This window comes from Brassica napus, chromosome A5 (genome assembly GCF_020379485.1).
Source record: "Brassica napus cultivar Da-Ae chromosome A5, Da-Ae, whole genome shotgun sequence".
NCBI lineage: Eukaryota > Viridiplantae > Streptophyta > Magnoliopsida > Brassicales > Brassicaceae > Brassica > Brassica napus.
In genome coordinates this window covers 20886827-20908789 of record NC_063438.1, presented here as the reverse complement: position 1 = coordinate 20908789, position 21963 = coordinate 20886827, and the positions used below count along the sequence as shown (strand labels likewise).

Genomic DNA, 21963 nt, shown 5'->3' with positions numbered 1-21963 from the left:
TATTGTTTTTAAAAAGAGATTATGATTTGTTTCATGACAGGTTTCAGTTTCTGATATTATTGTCCACAGTAAGTTAAATAAAAAATACTCTACAGAAAGGATTTTTTTCTGCTCTTTTATGTGAAAATGCAAAAATAAATAAGAAGACAGGTCCGTAAGAGAAACTTTCTAACAAACAGTCAAACATGTCCATGATATTTGGTATCAAACATTAATCAACTCTTGTTACTAGCTAACTACTTCCCCTTATCCTAAGATCAAGAAAGATAAGGTAAAGAAGTTATTACACAACACAACACGCAACATTTAATCCAATCCCTAGTTAGGTCACTACATTATCTATTTAAAAATATCAAAAAGGTGAATCAATTTTTTGAGTTTTTAGTATATAAAGTTTAATCAGTTTCTAACTTTTTCTAGTTTTACTGATTCTGTTATTTTCTGCTATCAGGTGGTATACCAGTTAAACTCTAAATATAATCGATTTCACAATTCAGTTTTGTTAGTAAATTTGTAAAAGAAAGTTATCATATTCTATATTTAATAAGATTCCATTGAAATCTAAAATCATCTCCAGTTCATCTATATATTTTTTCTATAATAGCATTTAGAAACAAACTAGGTAATTATCCGCGCTACGCCGCGGGATTTCTTTGTTAAAAATATTATTATTAGAATTTAATATGCAAATAAATAAAATTTTAATACTAATCCTAAGTTTTGTACTAAGATATTTATAATATAAACAAAAATCATGTTTTCTTATACACCAAGTGATAAAACTTAAATAAATAAATCAAGATAAACCACTGAAGAGACCATTGAGAAAAATATGAAAAAACCCACAATAGAAGTTCCAGAAATTCGAAATGACATAGGCGTACATTGGTTTAAAATGCCACTCTGTAAAATCCACAGGAAACATCGAGATATAATAAAGTGAATATAAATAATTTGAAGAAAAATCATATGGGTTAATATTTGTAGTTTGTTTCTTGATTTCTTCATATGATTTTGACGTTCTTCTCTTTCAGTCTTGGACTCCATTTTTGGTTCATTTTATCCCACACATAAGTTGAAGATAACTCGTTATATGTGGCCATATTTCTTTCTTCTACACCAAAAATGTAGAATCTGTGAATAATGGAGTTCAAATGAATTAGAAAGTTAATAATATATCAAAGATGAAGAAAATGAACTGGTCCTTGAAATGTGGTATTTTGAGTGATCTGAGTAAGAGGCATGTTTGTGTAAAATAAACTGAATCTAAGACCGACCCTCTATTGTACTTGAATAAATTTCTTATTGTGAAGATATAAGAAAATATGCTTGCAGAATTCCCGTTAAGATTCAAACTAAACCATATAACAAAAATGAATTTGTTGTGGCAAGCCTCTACTGGTGACACATTGACACAAACATAGGTAAAAGAAAAATATAATATGACGAAACTGGAAATGGGAAATTTTCCTAAGACCTCAAGTTTCTGTAATGGAAACGCTGCCCGCAATAGATGAGGGAGATTGTGTTCTTCCACTTCCATTGTCATGATCTAGGAAAGAAAAACATTATCATTAGTAGTGGATAACCTTATGTATACTTAGTGGAGATATTGTGTGTGTGTGTGTGGGGGGGGGGGGGGGGGGGGTATACTTGCAAGAGCTTATTTATAATAGTTGTGTGTAGATGTTATATGACTGTTCGATATGAGTCTACTTTAATAATGACGCACGTAAAATAGTGAGTCAAAAGAGTATTATAAATTTCGTGTGATATTAAATATGACTTTGACCAAAAAGTATAGAAAATTGATTGAAGAAACAAATATACCGATAATAGTATACTTGCAAGAGCTTATTTATAATAGTTGTGTGTAGATGTTATATGACTGTTCGATATGAGTCTACTTTAATAATGACGCACGTAAAATAGTGAGTCAAAAGAGTATTATAAATTTCGTGTGATATTAAATATGACTTTGACCAAAAAGTATAGAAAATTGATTGAAGAAACAAATATACCGATAAATATGATAAACAACAATTAATAAGATTTTTAGTGTGGCACCATTTAATTCAGATAATATAATTTCAAATACTCCAGAAAAAAAAATATATATATTTGCTCTTTTTTAAACAATTACACTTCAATATATATCATCATAATTTGCTAAAAATTCTTATCAATGAACAAAAAAACTCGTACTACAAAGAAATATACTAAAATTGTTCTCTCGTCCCAATCTTTTTATACCTTTGTAATAAATCTTATAAAATTTGTTAAAGTCTATAACAAATTTTGACGATTGGTCAAGACTAAAGAGAAACGGTAATAGTACACTTCAACTTTTATTACAAAATTCATTGTTTATATTGTATTTTTTCTGATTTGCATTGAATGTTCTTTGAATCGAAAAGTAAGGAACTATTTCCCATCCTCTCTATTTCATTGACCTGCTTGTAGGAAAACTAACATGCTTGTCCAAAGGTTACTAAAGTAATACCACATTTATAATCACGGATTTTTTTTCCAATTTAGTATTAACAGAAATCAAACGAAGTTTAGGTGATTTACCTGTGCTACGCTGTGGGGTTCGTTTATCAAATAAATTTAGTTTGCTAATTTAATATAATTCTATTTTCAGATTATAGCTTATATTGTTCTTCAAAATAACAAAATTAATAAACTAATTTGGAGTATAGAGATTTTTACATAATATTGTTTTATACATGTATATATTATTTTTCATTGTATTTAGGCAATATTCTATTTATATTTATAACACTTGTCAATAAAGAAAGAAAATTTCAATTAACACTTGAGAAAATCCTTTGACGGTCAAATTTATCAAAAGAGTTTCGGTTAGGTACAATCTCTTCGTATAAGTTTCTATGCACACATTTGCTTTAATTTTTTATTTATTTTTAACACATAATGTAACACATATTTTATTAATATTTATGCATTTCTTTTCTATGCTATGTATCATGTCTATTTTAAAATCACCAATATTTTAAGAAACTGACATGGTTGTGGTTTCAAAACGTCAAGAGATCAATGAGTGAAACATACCTTATTGATCTCCACTAAAGCTCCATCTCAAATGAATTTTCCTGACCCTGGGTATGACTAAAGAGCATTGTTAACTGTATATGGAAATCAACCTGCATGGAGATCAATAACATAACAATTCATTAGACAACTATAAATAGAAAAAACTGAAAATAAATAAGCAAACGATGCTACAAACCTGGCTGCTCTTCCAGAAGAGCTAAATCATATAATGACTGATGCTGCTGCGTCAGGGTCAGAAGAGACATCACCAGCTCCATAGTTAATGTATAATACATGTTGCAGATCACCTTCCCATCCGTTTGTTTCCTATATCACAAAAATCAATCACCAAAACATAATCAGGTATATGATCTCGGGTTAGTTTATTCTCCAGACCTGTTATTACATTACCTGTCGCATGAATCCACCATTCATGGGAGACAATGGAGAGCTAATGTTCCTACCGGTTCTTGCAGATGAAGAACCTTCACGTTTCTGAAGCAATCAATGTGTCTTTATTCGATGGAAACTCACATGGAAGATAATGGATACCATGGCCTCTTCAGCCATTTGATCAGCGATTGTAACAGGACCTACACACGTTTCAAATCAGGAAAATAACACACACATATGACTACTTAGCTTCGGAGTTCAGAAATATATAAAAGGACCAAAGATATGATTCATAACTTGGTTGCTTCGCCGTGTTGATACTTGGTGGAGCGCAGGGCCTTGGTGCAGGGAATAGTGGGGTCAGAGGCAACGTCAGAGACGATTTGAGTTTGTTCACTAACAGAATGATGAACGTCTTTTCTACACACACGGTTGTGGACTGGTGAAGATGGCCCTGCCAATGTAGTGAGCTCTGGGAACCCAGGTTAAGAGAAGATAAACCATGGAGTTTTCAAACACTTCACAGTCAGAAGCAAATAAACAAACTACGAGCCACATATCTGAAATTGGGGTGATAAGAATTAGATAAAAACAACCTTAATAATGATTAATCACCTTACCAAAACACATAAGGCAAAAGTAGTTGATAGGACGTCAAGTCTCTATAAACAATGACCAAATAATTCACACAGCATATGTTAGACTCAATATTTGGTTATGTAATAAGTTTTTCACCTGCTTCTGGTCACATTCGGAAGCAAAAGCTAATCTTAATGTGACGACGAGGAAACAAAAATCCAATTCAGATATAGCTCCTAAGATGTGAAACTAACCCCATTGGTATTACTCCTTTACAAGCTTTGAAGGAGATAGAAATCCATCGCTGCGATTTGAATGAGAGGAAGCTCGAAGACCAGTTTCTCTCCGCATTTCGAAGTACCGGTATTGATTGTGACGGCAAAGTCATCGGGAGTAGACGAGAAAAGTGGAGAAGAAGAGGAACCTACGAAGAGCCAATCGCTGACCGACCTCTGCTTGCTCAGAGGTTTTCTTCTTCTTCTTGCTACCGCCGCGCTTCTTCTTCTACTCGGTTCTGTAGCAGACTGTAATCAAAACCTTCCAAATAGACAGAAGAAGGTGAATGGTGTAGGGCTAAAGAGATTTTGGGAACAATTGATAGACAAACAATGAAGAATCTCAGATCAGGACTTGGATTAACTTTACCTATCTATCACTTCTCTTCTCTTTCACGCATACATCGAAACCTCCGACAAACAAAGAAAAATCAACGATGATAAACAAAGAAAGTAAAGCACAAGTGACGTGGAGAAACCAAATGTTTTCATTGATCATTCAATTTTTTTCAGTTAATGACATGTCACTCCTACATGAATCTAAAATGCTTATGTGTCAAGTGCTTGAGAGAACCTTGCTATATTATTGTGTTGATTTTACTTTATCCCAACTCTATAATCTTCCTCTAAAATATATCTCTCCACATTAAAGGTCACAACAAGAAACTGAAAATGCAAATGGTCTTAGCTTTCTTCTTGACGTTTAAATAATTTTGCAGATGGCTTGGACATGTGAATGTGATACAGAAAGAAAAAGATGTTTCAGATATGATCAGATGTATCAAGTAATCAATCTATTATTAATAAAGTCATGCTTGCTTCTATCTTGTGTCGTTAATCAATGGTTCAAGCAGAACTAGAAAGCTTTATGCTTTCACGTACAAAAAAGATTTAGAAAACCGTATTCAGTGTCTTGATTTATTCTTTCTTTATTCAATGTCTCTGTTGCAAATCTTAATTTGAATCTAAAGAAAGCTAAGAAAATTAAAAAGTATTCGAAAGTGAAATCAGTTTGTCTTAATTAGTTTTTGTACTATTACTTGACATTTCTGTGAATCTTTGTTTGAGAAAGTGAGTTATAATACTAGGGAACAAGTAATAGTCATCAGTAGAATCAGAATAGTCTTATATTTGAAAAAGGAGTTATATAACAAGTTTCTATTGTTTTTGAAAGAGATTATGGATTTGTTTGATGACAGGTTTCAGTTTCTGGTATTATTGTCCAAAGTATAAAAAATCTCTAGAGAAAGGAAATTTTCTGATATCTTATGTGAAAATGCAAAACCAAATAAGAAGACAGGTCTGTAAAAGAAACACTCTAACAAACAGCCAAACCTGTCCATGATATTTGGTAATGGGTAACATTGATAAACTCTTGTTACCAACTAACTTGTACTTTCCCTCATCCGAAGATAGAGGTGTCAAATGGGCGGGCCGTCCAATGGTTGCCCATGTCCATATACAAATAAGCTTAATATGGACAAACCCATTTTTCCCATTAGTTTTCATTGGACAAAATGTGGAAGACCATTAAGAAAATGGTCTTTATTGGTTTTGGGCTTTATGGACGTGGACTGTCCAATGGTCACAAAACCTAAGGTTTATAAAATTTAAGTTTTTCCGCTAAACTCGTAAAATCGGTTTTTTCGCTTAAATTTTAATATCAAATTTTCCCGTCAGAACCAGAAAATCGAGTTTTTCTTCAAAACGCAAAATCGAATTTTCCCGCCAAAACCGGAAAATCGAGTTTTTCTGCCAAAACCGCAAAATCGATTTTTCTCGCCAAAACCGAAATTGTTGTACTTATGAACTTATGTATTATTGTACTTATGAATTTATGGATGAATTTTAATTTTATGAACTTGTATATGTAATTGTATGCTTATAAATTAAAATTTTCTTATATGGTCATTATAGACCCCATGGCAAAACCGAAAAATCGAGTTTCTCTGCCAAAATCAGAAAATCGAGTTTTCCACCAAAACCGCAAAAATGAGTTTTTTCCGCCAAAACTGAAAAATCGAGTTTTTCCGTCAAAACTGCAAAATCGAGTTTTTCCGTCAAAACTGCAAAATCGAGTTTTTCCGTCAAAACTGCAAAATCGAGTTTTTCCGCCAAAACTGCAAAATCAATTTTTCCCACCAAAACCGTAATTGTTGTATTTATGAACTTATGTATTGTTGTACTTTTGAATTTATGGATGAATTTTAATTTTATGAACTTTTATATATAATTGTATGCTTATAAATTAAAATTTAAAATTTTATTATATGGTCATTATGGACCCCATGGCAGCCCATAAAAATATGGATGTTAGTGGGTATGGTCTTTAATGGATATGGTTCTTAATGGACATGGTCACTTTGCTGTCCACAAACAATGAATGGACAAATGGATATGGGCTAATGGACATGGGCTCGCCCAGTTTACAGCTCTATCCGAAGATGAACAAAGATAAGGTTGGTAAATAACTTTTTACACAACACAACACACAACACCTAATCCATTCCCTAGTTATAGGAGGAGAATAGTACACCATGGATTTCTAGTTTATAGAAGCCACTACATTATCTATTAAAAAGACGGCAAAAGTAAATCAATTTCTAGTTTTTAGTATTTAAATTTTATTCAATTTTTTTTACTGATTATGTAATAGGCATGGGTATTCGAGGTCCAAATCTGGTTTTGTTTTTGTCTAATCGGATCTCGGTTTTTCAGGTTTATCAAAATCAGCCTCATTCGGATTATATGAAAGTTTAGTTCATGACCGATTTGGGTTCTATCGGGTTCGGGCCGTGGTTAGTAAATCTTCAAAAAATTGGTACAACCTGATGTATTTGCGGGTTCGGATCCCAATCGGTTCTTCAGTTTAAAAGTATCTGATTTGTACATATTTTGTAACCAAAACATAAGTAAAATCGGTTCTTCAGTTTTAAAGTACTTGATCTGTACCTATTTTGTAACCAAAACATAAGTAAAATCGATTCAAAACTAAGAAAAGAACATCAAACGTGATCATTCAAAATTAAACGAAAGTGAAACATAGTTATTGATAGAAAGAAAACAAAATAGATAAAACCATAATACGCAAACCAAGTTCTCATGAAATAAGAAACATTATTCAACGAAAACAAAGCCAAATTTAAAAACTTTAAGCATCAACCACTACTTTCAACCATCAACCTTCATGTAATAGACAATTATTTTATATGTTCAACAATATCTTTAGAGTCCGACTAGTAACAATTCTAAAAACAAGAGGAACGAATAAAAAAGAAATGCAGAGAAACAAAATAGCAGGAATGAAATTTAAAATAGCAGGAAGAAAGGAATGTAGTGACCATTCATTTTCAAATTTAACAAGGAATAATTTTATTCTTTATTTCTCTACAAAAAAAAAGTAATAAAATGGAATGATAAGGAAAAATTATCCCTCGTGAATGATAATTTTTTCGGAATGGTAGAAAATGCATTATTCCTCGTCATTCCTTGGTCACCATTAGTGTATTTTGTATACATATTATGAATCGAGATCCAGTATAAGTTTTTTTGGGATTTTGAATGTTTTGGGTTCTATCGGATATCCATTTAAGTTCGGGTTCGGTTCGAATAATACCCACCCATAACCTGAAATAATATAAAACAAGATCCACTCGGTATTGTGTTGGATTCATATCGGTTCAGAATCATTTTATTGGATCAGGTTCGGTTCGGGTTTTCGGGTTCGGTTTATTTGTAATTATGTTATTTTCTAGTTAAACTCTGAGTATATTTATCTCTCAATTCAGTTTTGTAATAAATTTGTAAAAGAAAGTTATCAGATTCAGTATTCAATAGATTCTATTAAAATCTAAATTTTCTTTTTGAAAAATTAGTATAGAATCCACAAAAAGGATAATTCCACAAAAAAAATCTCCAAAGTCAGTAAGTCAAATATATGACAATATAACATTCCTTAATAGTAAAGAAAAACATTACATGGGCTGACTGTATGGTAAAGCCCAAATACTTTAATCATCGTGTAGGAAAAAGATTGAGTCGGCCACATACCAAAGAATATTCTCTCTCCTCTCTCTCATCTCTCCCTCCGACGAAATTTCGCAGATTCCGTCATGTCTTCCGGCGGAAACTCAGCAGCCTCCACCGCCCCCGCGGTCGAAAAGATGTTCTTTTGCTACCAGTGCAACCACACAGTCAACATCTCAATCTCCTCCGCCGCCGATCCTTTCTGCCCTCTTTGCTCCGGCGGCTTTCTTGAAGAATACGACGAACCCGTCCCTACTCTGCCCCAGAATCTCAACCCCGCCGCCTCCGATTTCGTCCCCATGGCCGATCCTTTCTCCACCTTGCTCCCTCTCCTCTTCGGCTCCTCCTCCGCCCCTCCTCCTTCCTCCGCAAACCCGAGCTTCTTCGGACCCCGCTCTGCCCAGAACCACCCTCAAGGCGGCGCCTTTGATCCGTTTTCCTTCCTCCAGAACCATCTCCAGCATCTCCAATCCAGCGGCACGCACGTGCAGTTCTTGATCGAGGATCATCCTCTGGATCCCTCTAACCAAGCCCCGGGGCATCTCGGGGACTACTTCTTTGGCCCTGGTCTCGAGCAGCTGATCCAGCAGCTCGCGGAGAACGATCCCAACCGTTACGGAACTCCTCCGGCTTCGAAGTCGGCTATCGAGGGGCTGCCGACTGTTAAGGTGAGTAAGGATATGCTGAAGTCTGAGATGAACCAGTGTGCTGTTTGTATGGATGAGTTTGAGGATGGTGGCGATGTGAAGCAGATGCCTTGCAAGCATGTGTTTCATCAGGATTGTTTGATGCCGTGGCTTGAGTTGCATAACTCTTGTCCGGTTTGTCGGTATGAGTTGCCTACGGATGATCCTGATTATGAGAGTAGGGGTCAGGGGCAAGGAGGTCAGACGAGTGGGGATGGTGGGCAGACTCCGAGGAGCTTTAGTGTACAGCTTCCTTGGACGTTTGGTGGGAGACGGGATGGTTCAGGGTCAGGAGCACCTGGAAGTGGTGCTGGTGGTGGAGGTGGTTCTAATCCTGGGACCAGGCAGGAAGATTTGGATTGAGGTTTGTATTTTAAGAACCCTTTGTTTGTTTTCTCCGTTGTTGTCTTTGTGTGGCTGCAAGAACATTGTCATTTCTACGGGTTATTAAAGTTAAATCTTCCTTTAGGCATCTGTTTTGCAATGGTGATAGATATGGAGGTCAAATGTGACTGCTTGATCAAGAAAATGCATAGGCAAAAAAACTAGTTCCTCCATTTCTCTTGCTGCTCCTTTCTCTGTTTGCAATATATATCCTTGCTTTTATGGTATCTTTGGGTTTCCGAGCTAAATCTCCCTGTAATGCGCTAACCTTGGCTGTTTAGATAAGATAAATAAACTTTTTTGACTCCTATCTTTACCCTAAGAAATAAAGAGGGTGATGAAAGCATTTAAGGCCTTGCAGAAAATAGAAAGTTTGTTGCAGTGATCTTCTCTAGATGTGCATGTGTTATTTAAGTAGCTTGAGTATTAACACTTCTGGTGATCTGTTCTCTGTGCTTTAGTATGTAAAAAATTGTGCTTTGTAATTGTAAAATTGAGAAATGTGGATAGTGGTGAATTTGTTACGGATTCTGGCTAATAATCCATAACCATTAGTGTATTTGCTGATTGGATTTTTATCATACTTTCAGGTTTAGACCTTTATGGTTAGATATCTTTTTAGCCACTTTACAGCTACATGGTTTTGGTTCCATGAGGTTTACATTGTAGTGCGTTGAAGATAATATGAAACTACTGTCCTAAAAAATTTACTTGGTTTCTTTTGTTGTGTGCAGTATGGCCAGAGTCATAGCTTGGAAATTGGATTGGGAGAAGGATGTGCACAAGCTCTCACCAAAACAAAAGGCAGTTTCATTAGGAAAAAAGTGACATTGATATTTTGCAATATTTTGTACATTTACAAAGTAAAAAACAAAGAAGGATTTTCCTTGTCGGTGTTCTTTTGGGATTATATAATGTGAGTTTTAAAAATCGGAATATTTCATATAAATGTGTTATCTTGGTTATTTTCTCGTATAACAAGTTCTGTGGAGTGGGTCTGAAAGTGAAATCGAGACCCGAAGACTGAAAATATGAAGTGGCAGACAAAGTTGATTGATTAATATCTACAAAAAAGAGATATATCTAACAAACAGTCCCTTGTGGTGTGTTTTGTGACATTTTTATATCAAATGACTTTACAGCTTTTTGTTGTCAAAAGCTCTCCTTATATTTACACAGTCGCACATTTGCAGAGCATTTTCCCATTGCTTTTTCTTCTTAAATGGCATGTAATAATGTATAATGCGGGAGGCAATGGAATGTGATTTTCAGAAGGCACACTTCACCACATGCAATACTTTAAAGGACACGATAAGTATTTGCAAAATTGAATGAAATATATATGGATTATGTTTTATAGATGATGAGGACTCCGTCACCAAAATCACCAACTTTTAAGCACCATCTGGTAACGACTTAACAAACATATGAGGAATTAAGGACGCAGGACCTTTGCATGGCGACCAAGGAACCTTCTCTAGGTTAAAAATAAAAGGGGTTCGTATAGATATAGTTGATCCAAAGGTCTAATCATATCTTTTTACTCATAAGGGTTCTAAGTACAGTTTTTTTGGGGTTAAAGATAGAGTTCTAAATTACTAGATGAAGGAATTAGTTTTTCGTTCATCTATTAAAAAATGGTTTATGTATTAACTGTTCTTGGATTTGTTGAGTGGGCATAACATAAAAATTGATAGGAATTTGATGATAACTCTTTTATCTACCCCTCTAAATTATGTTGATGGGGTTATGGAATATGATTGATAAGAATTCAATCAATGATGGAATAGTATTTTGAGAAGCAGTAACCAAGGTGGTATTGTCATTTTGCTGTTGTTGTTGTAGTAAGTTATTATATAATATGTTTGCATGGTGTTGACATGATTAGTGCGATTCACAAGTGTGAAAATGATCGGTGTTAGACATCTTTGCATGTTCTAAGACTTTGCTGCTGCTTTTATGTGTGGCTGAGTGTGTGTGTGTCCTATGATCTGAAGATGGTAATTGGTGGCTAAAGTCATTGCTGTTTGGAACTCTTGAGAGAAAAAAATTGATCAAAAAAGTTTCACAAAAATGGTAGCTTCAATACGTAAAAGAGAATTTAAACATGGCCCCAAGTTTACAAGATTCGGATACGCGATGAAGAAGAATGAATATTTTAATTTAATCCTACTCCAGTCATGTTATTAGCATAGTCTTATATATGTCTAATCCTACTCTCACATGTAACAAGAAAGAATACTTTTATTTGGTTCCGTGATTATATCGTCTAAGTTATAAAAATACAGTTTTTCTTTCATTTGCATTATTGTTTATCTATCTTCACGCACAGCTTTGGATTGACCTATAAACCAAACCCAATCTATATTCGGACATGAAATCTAAACATTGATAAATATGGAACACGACGAAATGTAGAAAGTGGGAAACAAAGCTGATAACATATCTAAAAGAAGCATCAGATGAGTAATCCCTTGTGATGTGTTTGAAAGTCTTTTGACCTTTTCATCATTGAGTTCAACCTTTTATATTTTTGGGTGAGAACTGAAAATGAGTTTAGGATTTACACATAATAGCAACTTTGCAATCACGATTTCCCCCGGCTATTTCTTTATGTGACATTATAATGTGGTCGACATATTAAAAACTGATTTCAAAAGGCATACTTGATCACATGGCCGGACATGTTTTTCATATTCGAAAAGGTAAGGATACTCATATATATGTACTTGAAGATTAAAAAATAAGTAATGATAGCGTGAAATAGAAGGTGATGTCAATCGCAATTAGCTTTGATAATCTAATTTCATTAAGAAACACATCATATACCAAATTGTTAAAGTCAATGACGATTTGAGTTGTGTGTACACACCATTAACTTTACTTTTATTTAGTCTTTTTGTTCCATTGAGGCATGTACGTTGTATAAGTTGAATGATTTCATAATCTATAGCTAATATTATTTATATCTTAAGAACTTGGTTTCAGAATATCATGAAGATTTCTATTAGAGATCTTTCATATATTGGTTGTATGTTAATCGTTAGTGTGACCTTCAAAAGGATGTTTGTACCTTTCTATTAAAACCTAGTTTTTTTTTTTTTTTTTTTTTTGACAGCAAAGAATTTACAGACTCATGTTGACTCTGTAAACCAAATCGGTAACTCCGCATCCATGTGAACGACAAAGGACGATTGTTTCCTAGCACTGCGTGCTAGACTATCCGCCCGAAGATTCGCTGTCCGAGGTACATGAACGATATCTGAGTTGAGGAAACTTCCTTTGAGAAACTGTATGTCTTCCAAATAGCTTTCGAATGCTGGCCATTCTTCTGGTTCCGAAACCATCTTCACCAATTGAGAACAATCCGTTGCAAACGTTACCTGAAACTGTCTTAAATTCTTCATACATTCCATTGCCCAAATCAACGCCTCTATCTCCGAATGAAGGGGTGAAAGACATGCCCTTACATTCCTTGCCCCTAGCAGCCCATCAAACCCTGGTAAAGTACTATACCAGCCTTGTCCTGAGAATGTATCCTCATCCTTCCATGAACCATCTAGGAAACACCATCGACCTTGTGTCACTAGGGGAACATTGGTCTGTACCGAGAGCCCTCTCGTTGGGTCATTTCCCACCTGTGCTTCTGCCCAAAGTGATGATTCTATTTCAGCTAATTGAAGAGTATCACTCGGATCAATATCCAAATTACTGAAAACTTTGTTATTTCGAGCTTTCCAAATATACCATAAAATCCATGCAAACTGATGATCATCCATCTTTGGCCGGACTCTCCAAAATAGATGATCCATATTAGCAAACAATGAAGAAATAGGAAAAAAATTCGGAGCTGACGGAATCTTGGATAATGCCCACACTTGGCGTGCCGGTGGACATTAAAACCTAGTATACATAAAAAAATCAGCATCGTGTTAATTAATTTTTGGTTGACTTAATCGTTGAAAATAAATTTAATATTTTTATTTTCAACCAGTTTTTTTGAAAAAAAATGGTAGAATATCTGGACAGATAACAATCTCTTTATATCTTGCACTTTAATTTGGTTGTTTTTTTTTTTGAGAAAGGAATTTAATTAGTTTGTTGATAATTCAATGGCCGAGATAACATGGTAGAGTTATTTTTCTCAACGAAACAATCATTATTAGATATATACAATCTGCTGATCAAAATTCAAGTAAACTGATATTGTCATATGAAAAACATAAATACAGCAGATTTATATTGAAAACTAAGCATATAGAACTTTGAAACTTCAGTTAAGATTGAAAGATGGAATCGTATGTGTTAATCTCAAAATTTTGAAAGATGGAATCGTATGTGTAATCCGAATTTTTTTTTGTACAACTGTAATCTGAATTAAGAACATTAAATATCAGTAACAGAAAAAATTTGAAACTTCAGTTAGGAAAAGAAAAATGAGGGTATAGTCGTCATTTCAGACCACGTGAGGTGACCAAAATTCAGTTGGTGGTAAAAAACATTCAAAATTTTCGAATTAAAAAATTAAAAAATAACTGTAATTCTTTTTGTTGAGTTCAAAGATAAAAGGCTCAAAAATAAACAGCAGTTTCCTTTTTTTTTTCTATTCTTGTGAAGCAGAGAAAAAGCTCTGCTGCATCTTCTTCACTCACTCGCAGCAGCACTTCCCAAATTTCTCAGTAAATTGAAATCTTTAAAGCAAGTCTCACCACTGTTACTCCCAGGGCATTTTGGTTTTTACTCTCATTGTCTGAAGTCACTGAATCAGAACTCTCTTCTGCGCTTGAGATCTCTCAGTCTTCTCTTAGAATCTGAAGTTTTCTCCCGAGAATCTAACTTTTTGTAAGGTACTTGAAAATTTGAAAGTTTCTGCATTTTTTTTTTTTGTGTATTCTCAGTCTATGTATTCTGCTTTACTAGATATAAAGTTCGTAGCTTTCTTACGATTTGTTTATGTCCAGTGAGTTTTTGTATCTAGCTAACTTAGTTTTTTTTTTTGTTTGTCAATTTGATAAATTTAATTTGTTGAAAGTTTCTTTCTTTGTTTAATAATCTTCTTCTCAAGATTTAATATACCTTTTTATAATGAAAGTTCAAATTTTGGTGAATGTATGCATGAGATCTGTAGATAAGACTCTAGCCTAACATTTGATTGAGGAACTTGAAAACAGTGACTGAAGATCGGGAGAAAGAAAAGCAGTTCGGTCTATGTCCTAGAGTTATGGTCCCCTCCATTATGTTTAATCAAAAACTAGATAGGTCTTTTTGAGTGGGGTTCTTCTTCTAAAAGCTTTGATTGAAACCATGTATATGGGATTGTCTTCTTTTCATCTTGGATACTTTCATTTGAGCTTATTAGCTTCCTTCCTTCTTTCCTGCAGCAACAATGTCCCAAAAGGTGACTCCATCCATGGTGTCTCTTAAATCTTTGCCAGCAGACTACAGATTCGATGGTGAAAATTCTTCTAGAGCGAGTGTTGGCTTGAGGAATGGTGTTAGTCAAGCTGGAGATAGTGAGGATTCACCATATAGTGGTCACGGTGTGTCCCTTGAAGAGCAGTCTTTAACTGATGATGTGGATCCTGGTGCTGCTACAATGCCCTTGCCTCAGAGTGATGAACGCAGGTGGAGTGATACTAGCGCATATGCTCGGAAGAAGGTGGGTTTTTACCAAAGCTGAGAACAAACTTATGTATATGGAATGAGATTTTGACAGTTTTTTTTTCAACTTTAGGTACTGCAATCTTGGGTTCAACTTCCAAATGGTAACTGGGAGCTTGGGAAGATACTGTCAACTTCAGGAGAAGAGTCTGTTATCTCTTTGCCAGAGGGAAAAGTAAGTGACCTTTTGTATTCCTAAGATAGGGCATGAGTTAATAATATTTCAATTGTTTTGATTCTGCATTGTTTTTAACAGGTTATAAAAGTTATATCAGAGACTCTAGTACCTGCAAATCCTGATATTCTTGATGGAGTGGATGATCTAATGCAACTAAGTTACTTAAATGAGCCATCAGTGTTGTACAATCTCAACTATAGGTACAACCAAGACATGATATATGTAAGTCTTTTCTCCTGAATCTGTTACCATATATGTTTCCAGCATTTTACTATTGTTTTTATTCTATAACCTTTTTCCTTTTGTGGTGGTAGACAAAAGCAGGGCCGGTTTTGGTGGCTGTGAATCCTTTCAAGGAGGTTCCTTTGTATGGAAATCGCTACATTGAAGCATACAGGAAGAAATCAAATGAAAGTCCTCATGTGTATGCCATTGCAGATACAGCAATTCGTGAAATGATACGCGGTGGGATCATGCTTCTTTGTTTGTTAATTGTGGAACATTATCATTAAAAGCATTTCAGTTCTCACACAGTTTTATCTTTTCATATCCAGATGAGGTTAACCAATCTATCATTATCAGGTTAGTCAAACGTCATCTTTTAAGTGGATTTGTCGAATGTAGTGCTTCTAGTTTGGGTATATTGTGGTGTATTCTTGTTACAAGATTCTCTTTGTCATACAGCGGCGAGAGTGGAGCAGGGAAAACTGAGACAGCTAAGATCGCTATGCAATACTTGGCTGCTCTAGGAGGTGGAAGCGGGATCGAGTATGAGATACTTAAGACTAATCCCATTTTGGAAGCATTTGGAAATGCTAAAACTTTGAGAAATGATAACTCTAGTCGTTTTGTAAGCCCTTCATCATTGTGTTCTTTTGTACATTTTGATTCTCTTATGTCTCACAATACTGTTTTGGTATAAAAATTTACAGGGGAAGCTGATAGAGATTCATTTTAGTGAAAGCGGAAAGATATCGGGTGCTCAAGTTCAGACCTGTAAGTGTAAACCTTAAAATCACACTACTTCAAGGTGTTTATTATTTTCCTTTACAAAGCTAACACAACTTCATTTTCTTTTGCCTATTCCAATTTTGCAGTTTTACTAGAAAAGGTAGCTTCTCATTGATGATTTTCCCTACTTGATATCTGTCCTCTTTTGTAATGGTTCACTGACATTTTGTCTTTATACGTTGACACATTTTAACAGTCTAGAGTGGTTCAATGTGCTGAAGGGGAAAGGTCATACCATATATTTTACCAACTTTGTGCTGGGGCTTCACCTGGACTTAGAGGTATGATTAGGAAAAATGAACACTATAAGGAGTCTTATAAATGAGATTTTTAAGACTCTCTGACCTATCAGTTGTTGAATTATTTTTTCCTCCATTCATTTATACACAGAGAAGCTAAATCTGACAAGCGCACATGAGTTTAAATACTTGGGACAGAGTAACTGTTATTCAATCAATGGAGTTGATGATGCTGAACGTTTTCATAGTGTTAAGGTAATTCTCTCTTTCACTAAGAGACTTTCTTATTCCTCTTCTCTACTCATTTCAGAATTCTATTTTGTCTCTCTCTCTCGATTTACATAAAGACTCTTTGATGTTACAGGAAGCTCTTGACATTGTTCATGTTAGTAAAGAAGATCAAGAAAGTGTGTTCGCAATGCTTGCTGCAGTGTTATGGCTGGGGAATGTTTCCTTCACCGTTATTGACAATGAAAACCATGTTGAGCCTGTGGCAGATGAAAGTAAGCCTGTTCAGTCCCTAACTGGTGATGCCTACTTTATTTGAGTAAATGTTTCCCTTTTCTTGTCTCTATGAACGTTGAATTTGCACTCACTTTACTGATCTCTTTTATATATTCTTGACTTTTCTACGAGCGTCGTCTCTGAGTTTTCTCTTTAGTTCTCTTGGGTCTTGGTGTTGGAAGTATGAGCGTTTGTTGCTTAACTCAGGTTTGTCAACTGTTGCTAAATTAATTGGGTGCAACATCAATGAGCTTAAGCTAAGTTTATCGAAACGTAACATGAGAGTTGGAAAAGATACCATTGTGCAGAAGCTAACACTACCGCAGGTATATTTTAACGAGAACTACTAGCATTTTTTGTGTATAGTCAAAGTTGAAGTAGCATCGTTGACATTTTTTTCTCTGCTGATTTGCTTTCAGGCCATTGATGCAAGAGATGCTTTAGCAAAATCGGTTTATTCGTGCCTGTTTGACTGGCTGGTTGAACAGATCAACAAGTCTCTTGCAGTGGGGAAGAGGCGAACTGGGAGATCCATCAGCATTCTTGATATCTATGGCTTCGAATCATTTGATGTATGCTTCTTTTCTGCCCTTTAAAAAATTACAGTTGCAATCTGACATCAGTAGACCTTTAAGTTTGCAGTTGCATCTTTAAATAGTGACAACCATTATAATATATTTGGCAAATGAATCGTTGATGTAGTTGAAATCGTTTATCTATGCATTTTTGTTTTCTGTCTTACTGATTTGGGGAACAACTTTACACTCTTGTGCAGAAAAATAGCTTTGAGCAGTTCTGTATAAATTATGCAAATGAGAGATTGCAGCAACACTTTAACCGTCATCTATTCAAGCTGGAGCAAGAGGTAAAGTATCCCCTTCCTGATTGAACTATACATGTTTATGTAGTAAATCTACCAGGTAGTGTAGTTCTCCAATCGAAGGTGTTAATCTTTCTTTCTATTGTTTCAGGAATATATCCAAGATGGTATTGACTGGACAAGGGTTGATTTTGAGGACAACCAAGATTGTCTGAGTCTCTTTGAAAAGGTAGATAATTAGAAGCCAGGTAGCTAGATGGACACCGTAATAATATACCATTTAACCTTCAATACACTAGAAAACCATAGTTTAATTAAAAAATGTATACTTTTAGCAACCTAAGTCTCAATATCTGTGCAGAAACCATTGGGGCTGCTTTCTCTTTTGGACGAGGAATCAACATTTCCGAATGGCACAGATTTGACACTTGCAAACAAGCTAAAACAGCATCTACACTCTAATTCATGTTTCAGAGGAGATCGAGAGAAGCTTTTCACAGTTGTGCATTATGCAGGAGAGGTAATAGCTCTTGAAATCTCAGTGACCCCAATCAACAAGACATTCCATGAAACAAAAAGGCATTTCTTTGGAGATATAGAAATTTGATAGCAAGCATGAATCTAGTCTCGGTCGTGAATGCTTTTTGATAGCTTTTGTTTTTGTTCTGAATCAGGTTACATATGACACAACAGGATTTCTAGAGAAGAACAGAGACCTGTTGCACTTGGATTCTATTCAGCTTTTGTCCTCTTGCTCGTGCCACCTTCCTCAAGCGTTTGCTTCTAGCATGCTGATCCAATCCGAAAAACCTGTAGTCGGTCCTTTGTACAAAGCAGGTGGTGCTGATTCCCAGCGGTTGAGTGTAGCTACCAAATTTAAGGTAGGTTGTTTTGGCCTCAAACTCAAACCTTAATGTAACTTTAGCTTTGGTTACCTGCTTTGCTTTAAAGCTCGTTATCTGCATAAATGGTGATGTCGAGATTACCACTTTGAAATCTTCAAAGCTTGTTGTGTTTGTGCAAGATTACCAGTTTTATTATAATTGATTATTAATTGTCTACTTGGATCTTTTTCTCTAGGGTCAACTATTCCAATTGATGCAACGTTTAGGGAACACTACCCCACATTTCATTCGTTGCATCAAGCCAAATAACGTTCAGTCTCCAGGGTTGTATGAGCAAGGACTTGTCTTACAGCAGCTAAGATGTTGTGGGGTCTTAGAAGTGGTTCGAATCTCACGGTCTGGATTTCCTACAAGAGTGTCTCATCAGAAATTTGCCAGAAGGTGACGGTGCCATCCATCATTTATCAGTTATGCAAGACACCTTACATGCTTATATTCTAACCACATTGTTTCTTTAAATGATCACACAACAGGTATGGTTTCCTTCTGGTGGAGAACATTGCTGATAAAGATCCTCTAAGTGTCTCAGTTGCGATCCTCCATCAGTTTAATATCTTGCCGGAGATGTACCAAGTTGGCTACACGAAGTTGTTTTTCAGAACCGGACAGGTATAATAGCATGACTAATAGTCTGCTTGATGTCAAAGACTTTCTTTTAGAAGAGGCATGAATAATAGTCTCATTTGCATTGCAGATTGGGGTTCTTGAAGATACAAGGAACCGTACACTCCATGGCATTTTACGTGTCCAAAGCTCTTTTAGAGGATACCAAGCACGATGTCACCTGAAGGAGCTTAAAATGGGGATATCCATTCTTCAGTCATGTATAACAACTCTCTTGTCTCAGTGCTTTAACATGAGATATAAATATGGCTTAGTCCCACCTCTTTTTCAACAGTTGTTCGTGGAGATAAAGTAAGAAAAGAGTTTGCCGAGTTACGAAGGAGGCATAGGGCTGCAGCTACTATACAAAGCCAAGTTAAAAGCAAGTTTGCTAGGAAACAGTATAAGGGTATAACCGATGCGTCGGTTTTGATACAGTCAGGTAAAAGGGTTTGTTGTTGGTCTTCTCATGAAATACAATCTCAAACTGATTTCATCTTTGACATTGAGTTACTGTAATATTCTTGCAGCAATTCGTGGTTGGTTGGTTAGAAGATGCTCAGGAGATCTTAGATGGCTAAAATCTGTAGGCACTAAGGTACTAGTAAGACTGAATTCACGTTCATATCCTCTCACAGTATCTATTTGTTTTAGTAATCTCATTGTTGTGATCTATTTTTTGCTTCGGGAACTAATCAACTGCGCAGACAAATGAGTCAGGCGAGGTACTAGTGAAGGCATCTGTACTTTCCGACCTTCAACGTAGAGTACTTAAATCTGAAGCTGCTCTGCGTGAGAAAGAAGAGGAGAACGACATTCTTCAACAGAGGCTTCAACAGTACGAGAACCGTTGGTCAGAATACGAGACAAAGATGAAATCAATGGAAGAAATCTGGCAGAAGCAAATGCGGTCTTTGCAATCTAGTCTCTCCATAGCAAAGAAAAGCCTAGCGGTCGAGGACTCTGCTAGAAACTCGGATGCATCGGTCAATGCAAGTGACGCAACGGATTGGGATTCAAGCAGTAATCAGTTCAAGAGTCAGGCAAGCAACGGAGGAGGGGGGAGACAACAACAACAGCCTATGAGTGCTGGTCTTAGTGTGATTGGACGGTTGGCGGAGGAGTTTGAACAGAGAGCTCAAGTGTTTGGTGATGATGCGAAGTTCTTGGTGGAAGTGAAGTCTGGTCAGGTGGAAGCGAACTTGAACCCAGACAGAGAGCTGAGGAGGTTGAAACAGATGTTTGAGACGTGGAAGAAGGATTATGGAGGGAGGTTGAGGGAAACGAAGATGATACTGAGCAAGCTTGGGAGTGAAGAGAGCAGTGGTTCGATGGAGAAGGTGAAGAGGAAGTGGTGGGGAAGGAGGAATAGCACTAGGTATTGATTGATCTGTGGAATGAAGGTCGAGACTATTATTCTTACAGGCAAACTCTGGTCGTTTGCTGTTTAAGGATTTGGCGGGTTTTTTGCTTTTTGGTAATGAAAGTAGTTAATGATATTTGCTATTCAATGTGAAGGATCATACAAATGATAACTTAAGTTTGTAAATTACTTTTGTAGTTTTAATATAATATCCAAAGCTAAGTTTGTTATTTTTGTTGCTTAAGCAATGGGTAATAGAATTGCTTGCTTGCACACTTGGACGTGTAATAAGCAAGAGATGAACATACACTAGTTAGTTTAAAAGATCGAATTAGAGCTAGTGTTCTTGTATTTTGTAGTATATATTAAGTTTGACTTGGATCCGCGCGTTCGCGCGGATTTGTATTTTTAACGGATTAAAAATACTAATTTATATATAGATTTAATATTATAGATATATAACATTTATCATATTATATTTGTTTACACATATTACATTTTTACGGATAAAAACATATTTACACATCACATTCTTATTGTTTATATGTTCTAATTTATTGTTTAGAATATCAAATTGTATTATATATATGTACATTGTAAAATAGTTTTCTATAATACTGAAGAAATAAAATTATAGGAAAATTTATAATGATATAAATATATACTATATATAATTATTTTATAGATTCATTAAATCTATTAAAGTAAAGAGATTATATTATTGTAAATATATAAAAACATGAATATAAACTAAAAAACAAATAAGAAATACATATATAAAATATTAGAATGGTCAAACAAATATTTTCTTGTTCATATAATTTCACTAATATAAATCGAATTTGGTATATATATTATTCTAATGCACTTAAGCTACATTAAATATTAAAAGATCAAATTAATAAGATAATTTATAAGTTAATATATAGACCAATATAATTGAGTAACAATTTGAATTTTTCTATTAACATAAGTTTCCAGATTAAATGGTTAAAATCTTTTATAAGTAAATAAGTGGGCTTAACTTATCGACTCAAAATTGGACTAAACCCATCTGGTTTTCTAACAGATTTTTTTTCCGAAAAACAATATGTTTTTTTTTTGCTAAAGAGAAACAATATGTTACCTAACTGTTCATCTTTTAGACTTATTTTTTTTACTGTCGGTGATGTAGCTTTACTCGAAGCAATTCATCTAAATTAACTTGGAATAACAGGTCTAGATAGAAAGAGACCTACTTAAGATAGAGATTTCTTTCAATTTTGTTTATTGTTATTTCAAA

At 35.0% G+C, this 21963-nt stretch overlaps 2 protein-coding genes and 1 long non-coding RNA gene across 9 annotated transcripts; 2 read left to right on the top strand and 1 right to left on the bottom strand.

Moving 5' to 3' along the window:
* Positions 1 to 774: 774 nt before the first annotated feature.
* On the bottom strand, positions 775 to 4802 carry LOC125608850. Of its 6 annotated transcripts, XR_007339458.1 has the most exons (6): positions 4672 to 4687; positions 4281 to 4550; positions 3451 to 4007; positions 3251 to 3381; positions 3073 to 3164; positions 1284 to 1552 (listed from the first exon to the last, which is right to left on the bottom strand). It is a non-coding gene; the product is annotated as an uncharacterized LOC125608850 (long non-coding RNA). The 6 variants fall into 6 exon arrangements; XR_007339454.1 differs by lacking the exon at positions 4672 to 4687 and adding an exon at positions 775 to 1134 and having other exon boundaries at positions 1478 to 1552; positions 3451 to 4665; XR_007339453.1 differs by lacking the exon at positions 4672 to 4687 and adding an exon at positions 775 to 1114 and having other exon boundaries at positions 1478 to 1552; positions 3451 to 4665.
* A 3521-nt stretch (positions 4803 to 8323) lies between these two features.
* Positions 8324 to 10362, top strand: LOC106428893 (E3 ubiquitin-protein ligase RING1-like). The gene is made up of 2 exons (XM_013869648.3): positions 8324 to 9377; positions 10132 to 10362. Exon 1 carries the CDS (start codon positions 8414 to 8416, stop codon positions 9374 to 9376), a length of 963 nt encoding a protein of 320 aa, XP_013725102.2. The 5' UTR covers positions 8324 to 8413; the 3' UTR covers position 9377; positions 10132 to 10362.
* A 3628-nt stretch (positions 10363 to 13990) lies between these two features.
* Positions 13991 to 20911, top strand: LOC106428877 (myosin-1). 2 transcript variants are annotated; one of them, XM_048779388.1, is made up of 24 exons: positions 13992 to 14244; positions 14779 to 15056; positions 15132 to 15233; positions 15315 to 15458; positions 15551 to 15701; positions 15791 to 15818; positions 15921 to 16086; positions 16169 to 16232; positions 16334 to 16347; positions 16444 to 16528; positions 16638 to 16741; positions 16851 to 16989; positions 17198 to 17316; positions 17410 to 17562; positions 17766 to 17855; positions 17962 to 18039; positions 18172 to 18330; positions 18485 to 18691; positions 18891 to 19096; positions 19189 to 19324; positions 19410 to 19539; positions 19614 to 19760; positions 19849 to 19916; positions 20026 to 20911. In XM_048779388.1, the coding sequence occupies exons 2-24, from the start codon at positions 14784 to 14786 to the stop codon at positions 20701 to 20703; spliced, it is 3441 nt and encodes a 1146-aa protein (XP_048635345.1). In that variant the 5' UTR covers positions 13992 to 14244; positions 14779 to 14783; the 3' UTR covers positions 20704 to 20911. The 2 variants fall into 2 exon arrangements, with proteins under 2 accessions (XP_048635343.1, XP_048635345.1); XM_048779386.1 differs by having other exon boundaries at positions 13991 to 14244; positions 15791 to 16086.
* The last annotated feature ends 1052 nt before the right edge of the window (positions 20912 to 21963 follow it).

Bases quoted from the DNA above. Each gene is read 5' to 3' on its own strand.
- LOC106428893 (XM_013869648.3), top strand. From the start codon at position 8,414: ATGTCTTCCGGCGGAAACTCAGCAGCCTCCACCGCCCCCGCGGTCGAA.
- LOC106428877 (XM_048779386.1), top strand. From the start codon at position 14,784: ATGTCCCAAAAGGTGACTCCATCCATGGTGTCTCTTAAATCTTTGCCA. The intron at 15,459-15,550 runs GTAAGTCTTTTC...TTGTGGTGGTAG, and splicing joins ACAACCAAGACATGATATAT to ACAAAAGCAGGGCCGGTTTT. The intron at 18,331-18,484 runs GTAATAGCTCTT...GTTCTGAATCAG, and splicing joins TTGTGCATTATGCAGGAGAG to GTTACATATGACACAACAGG.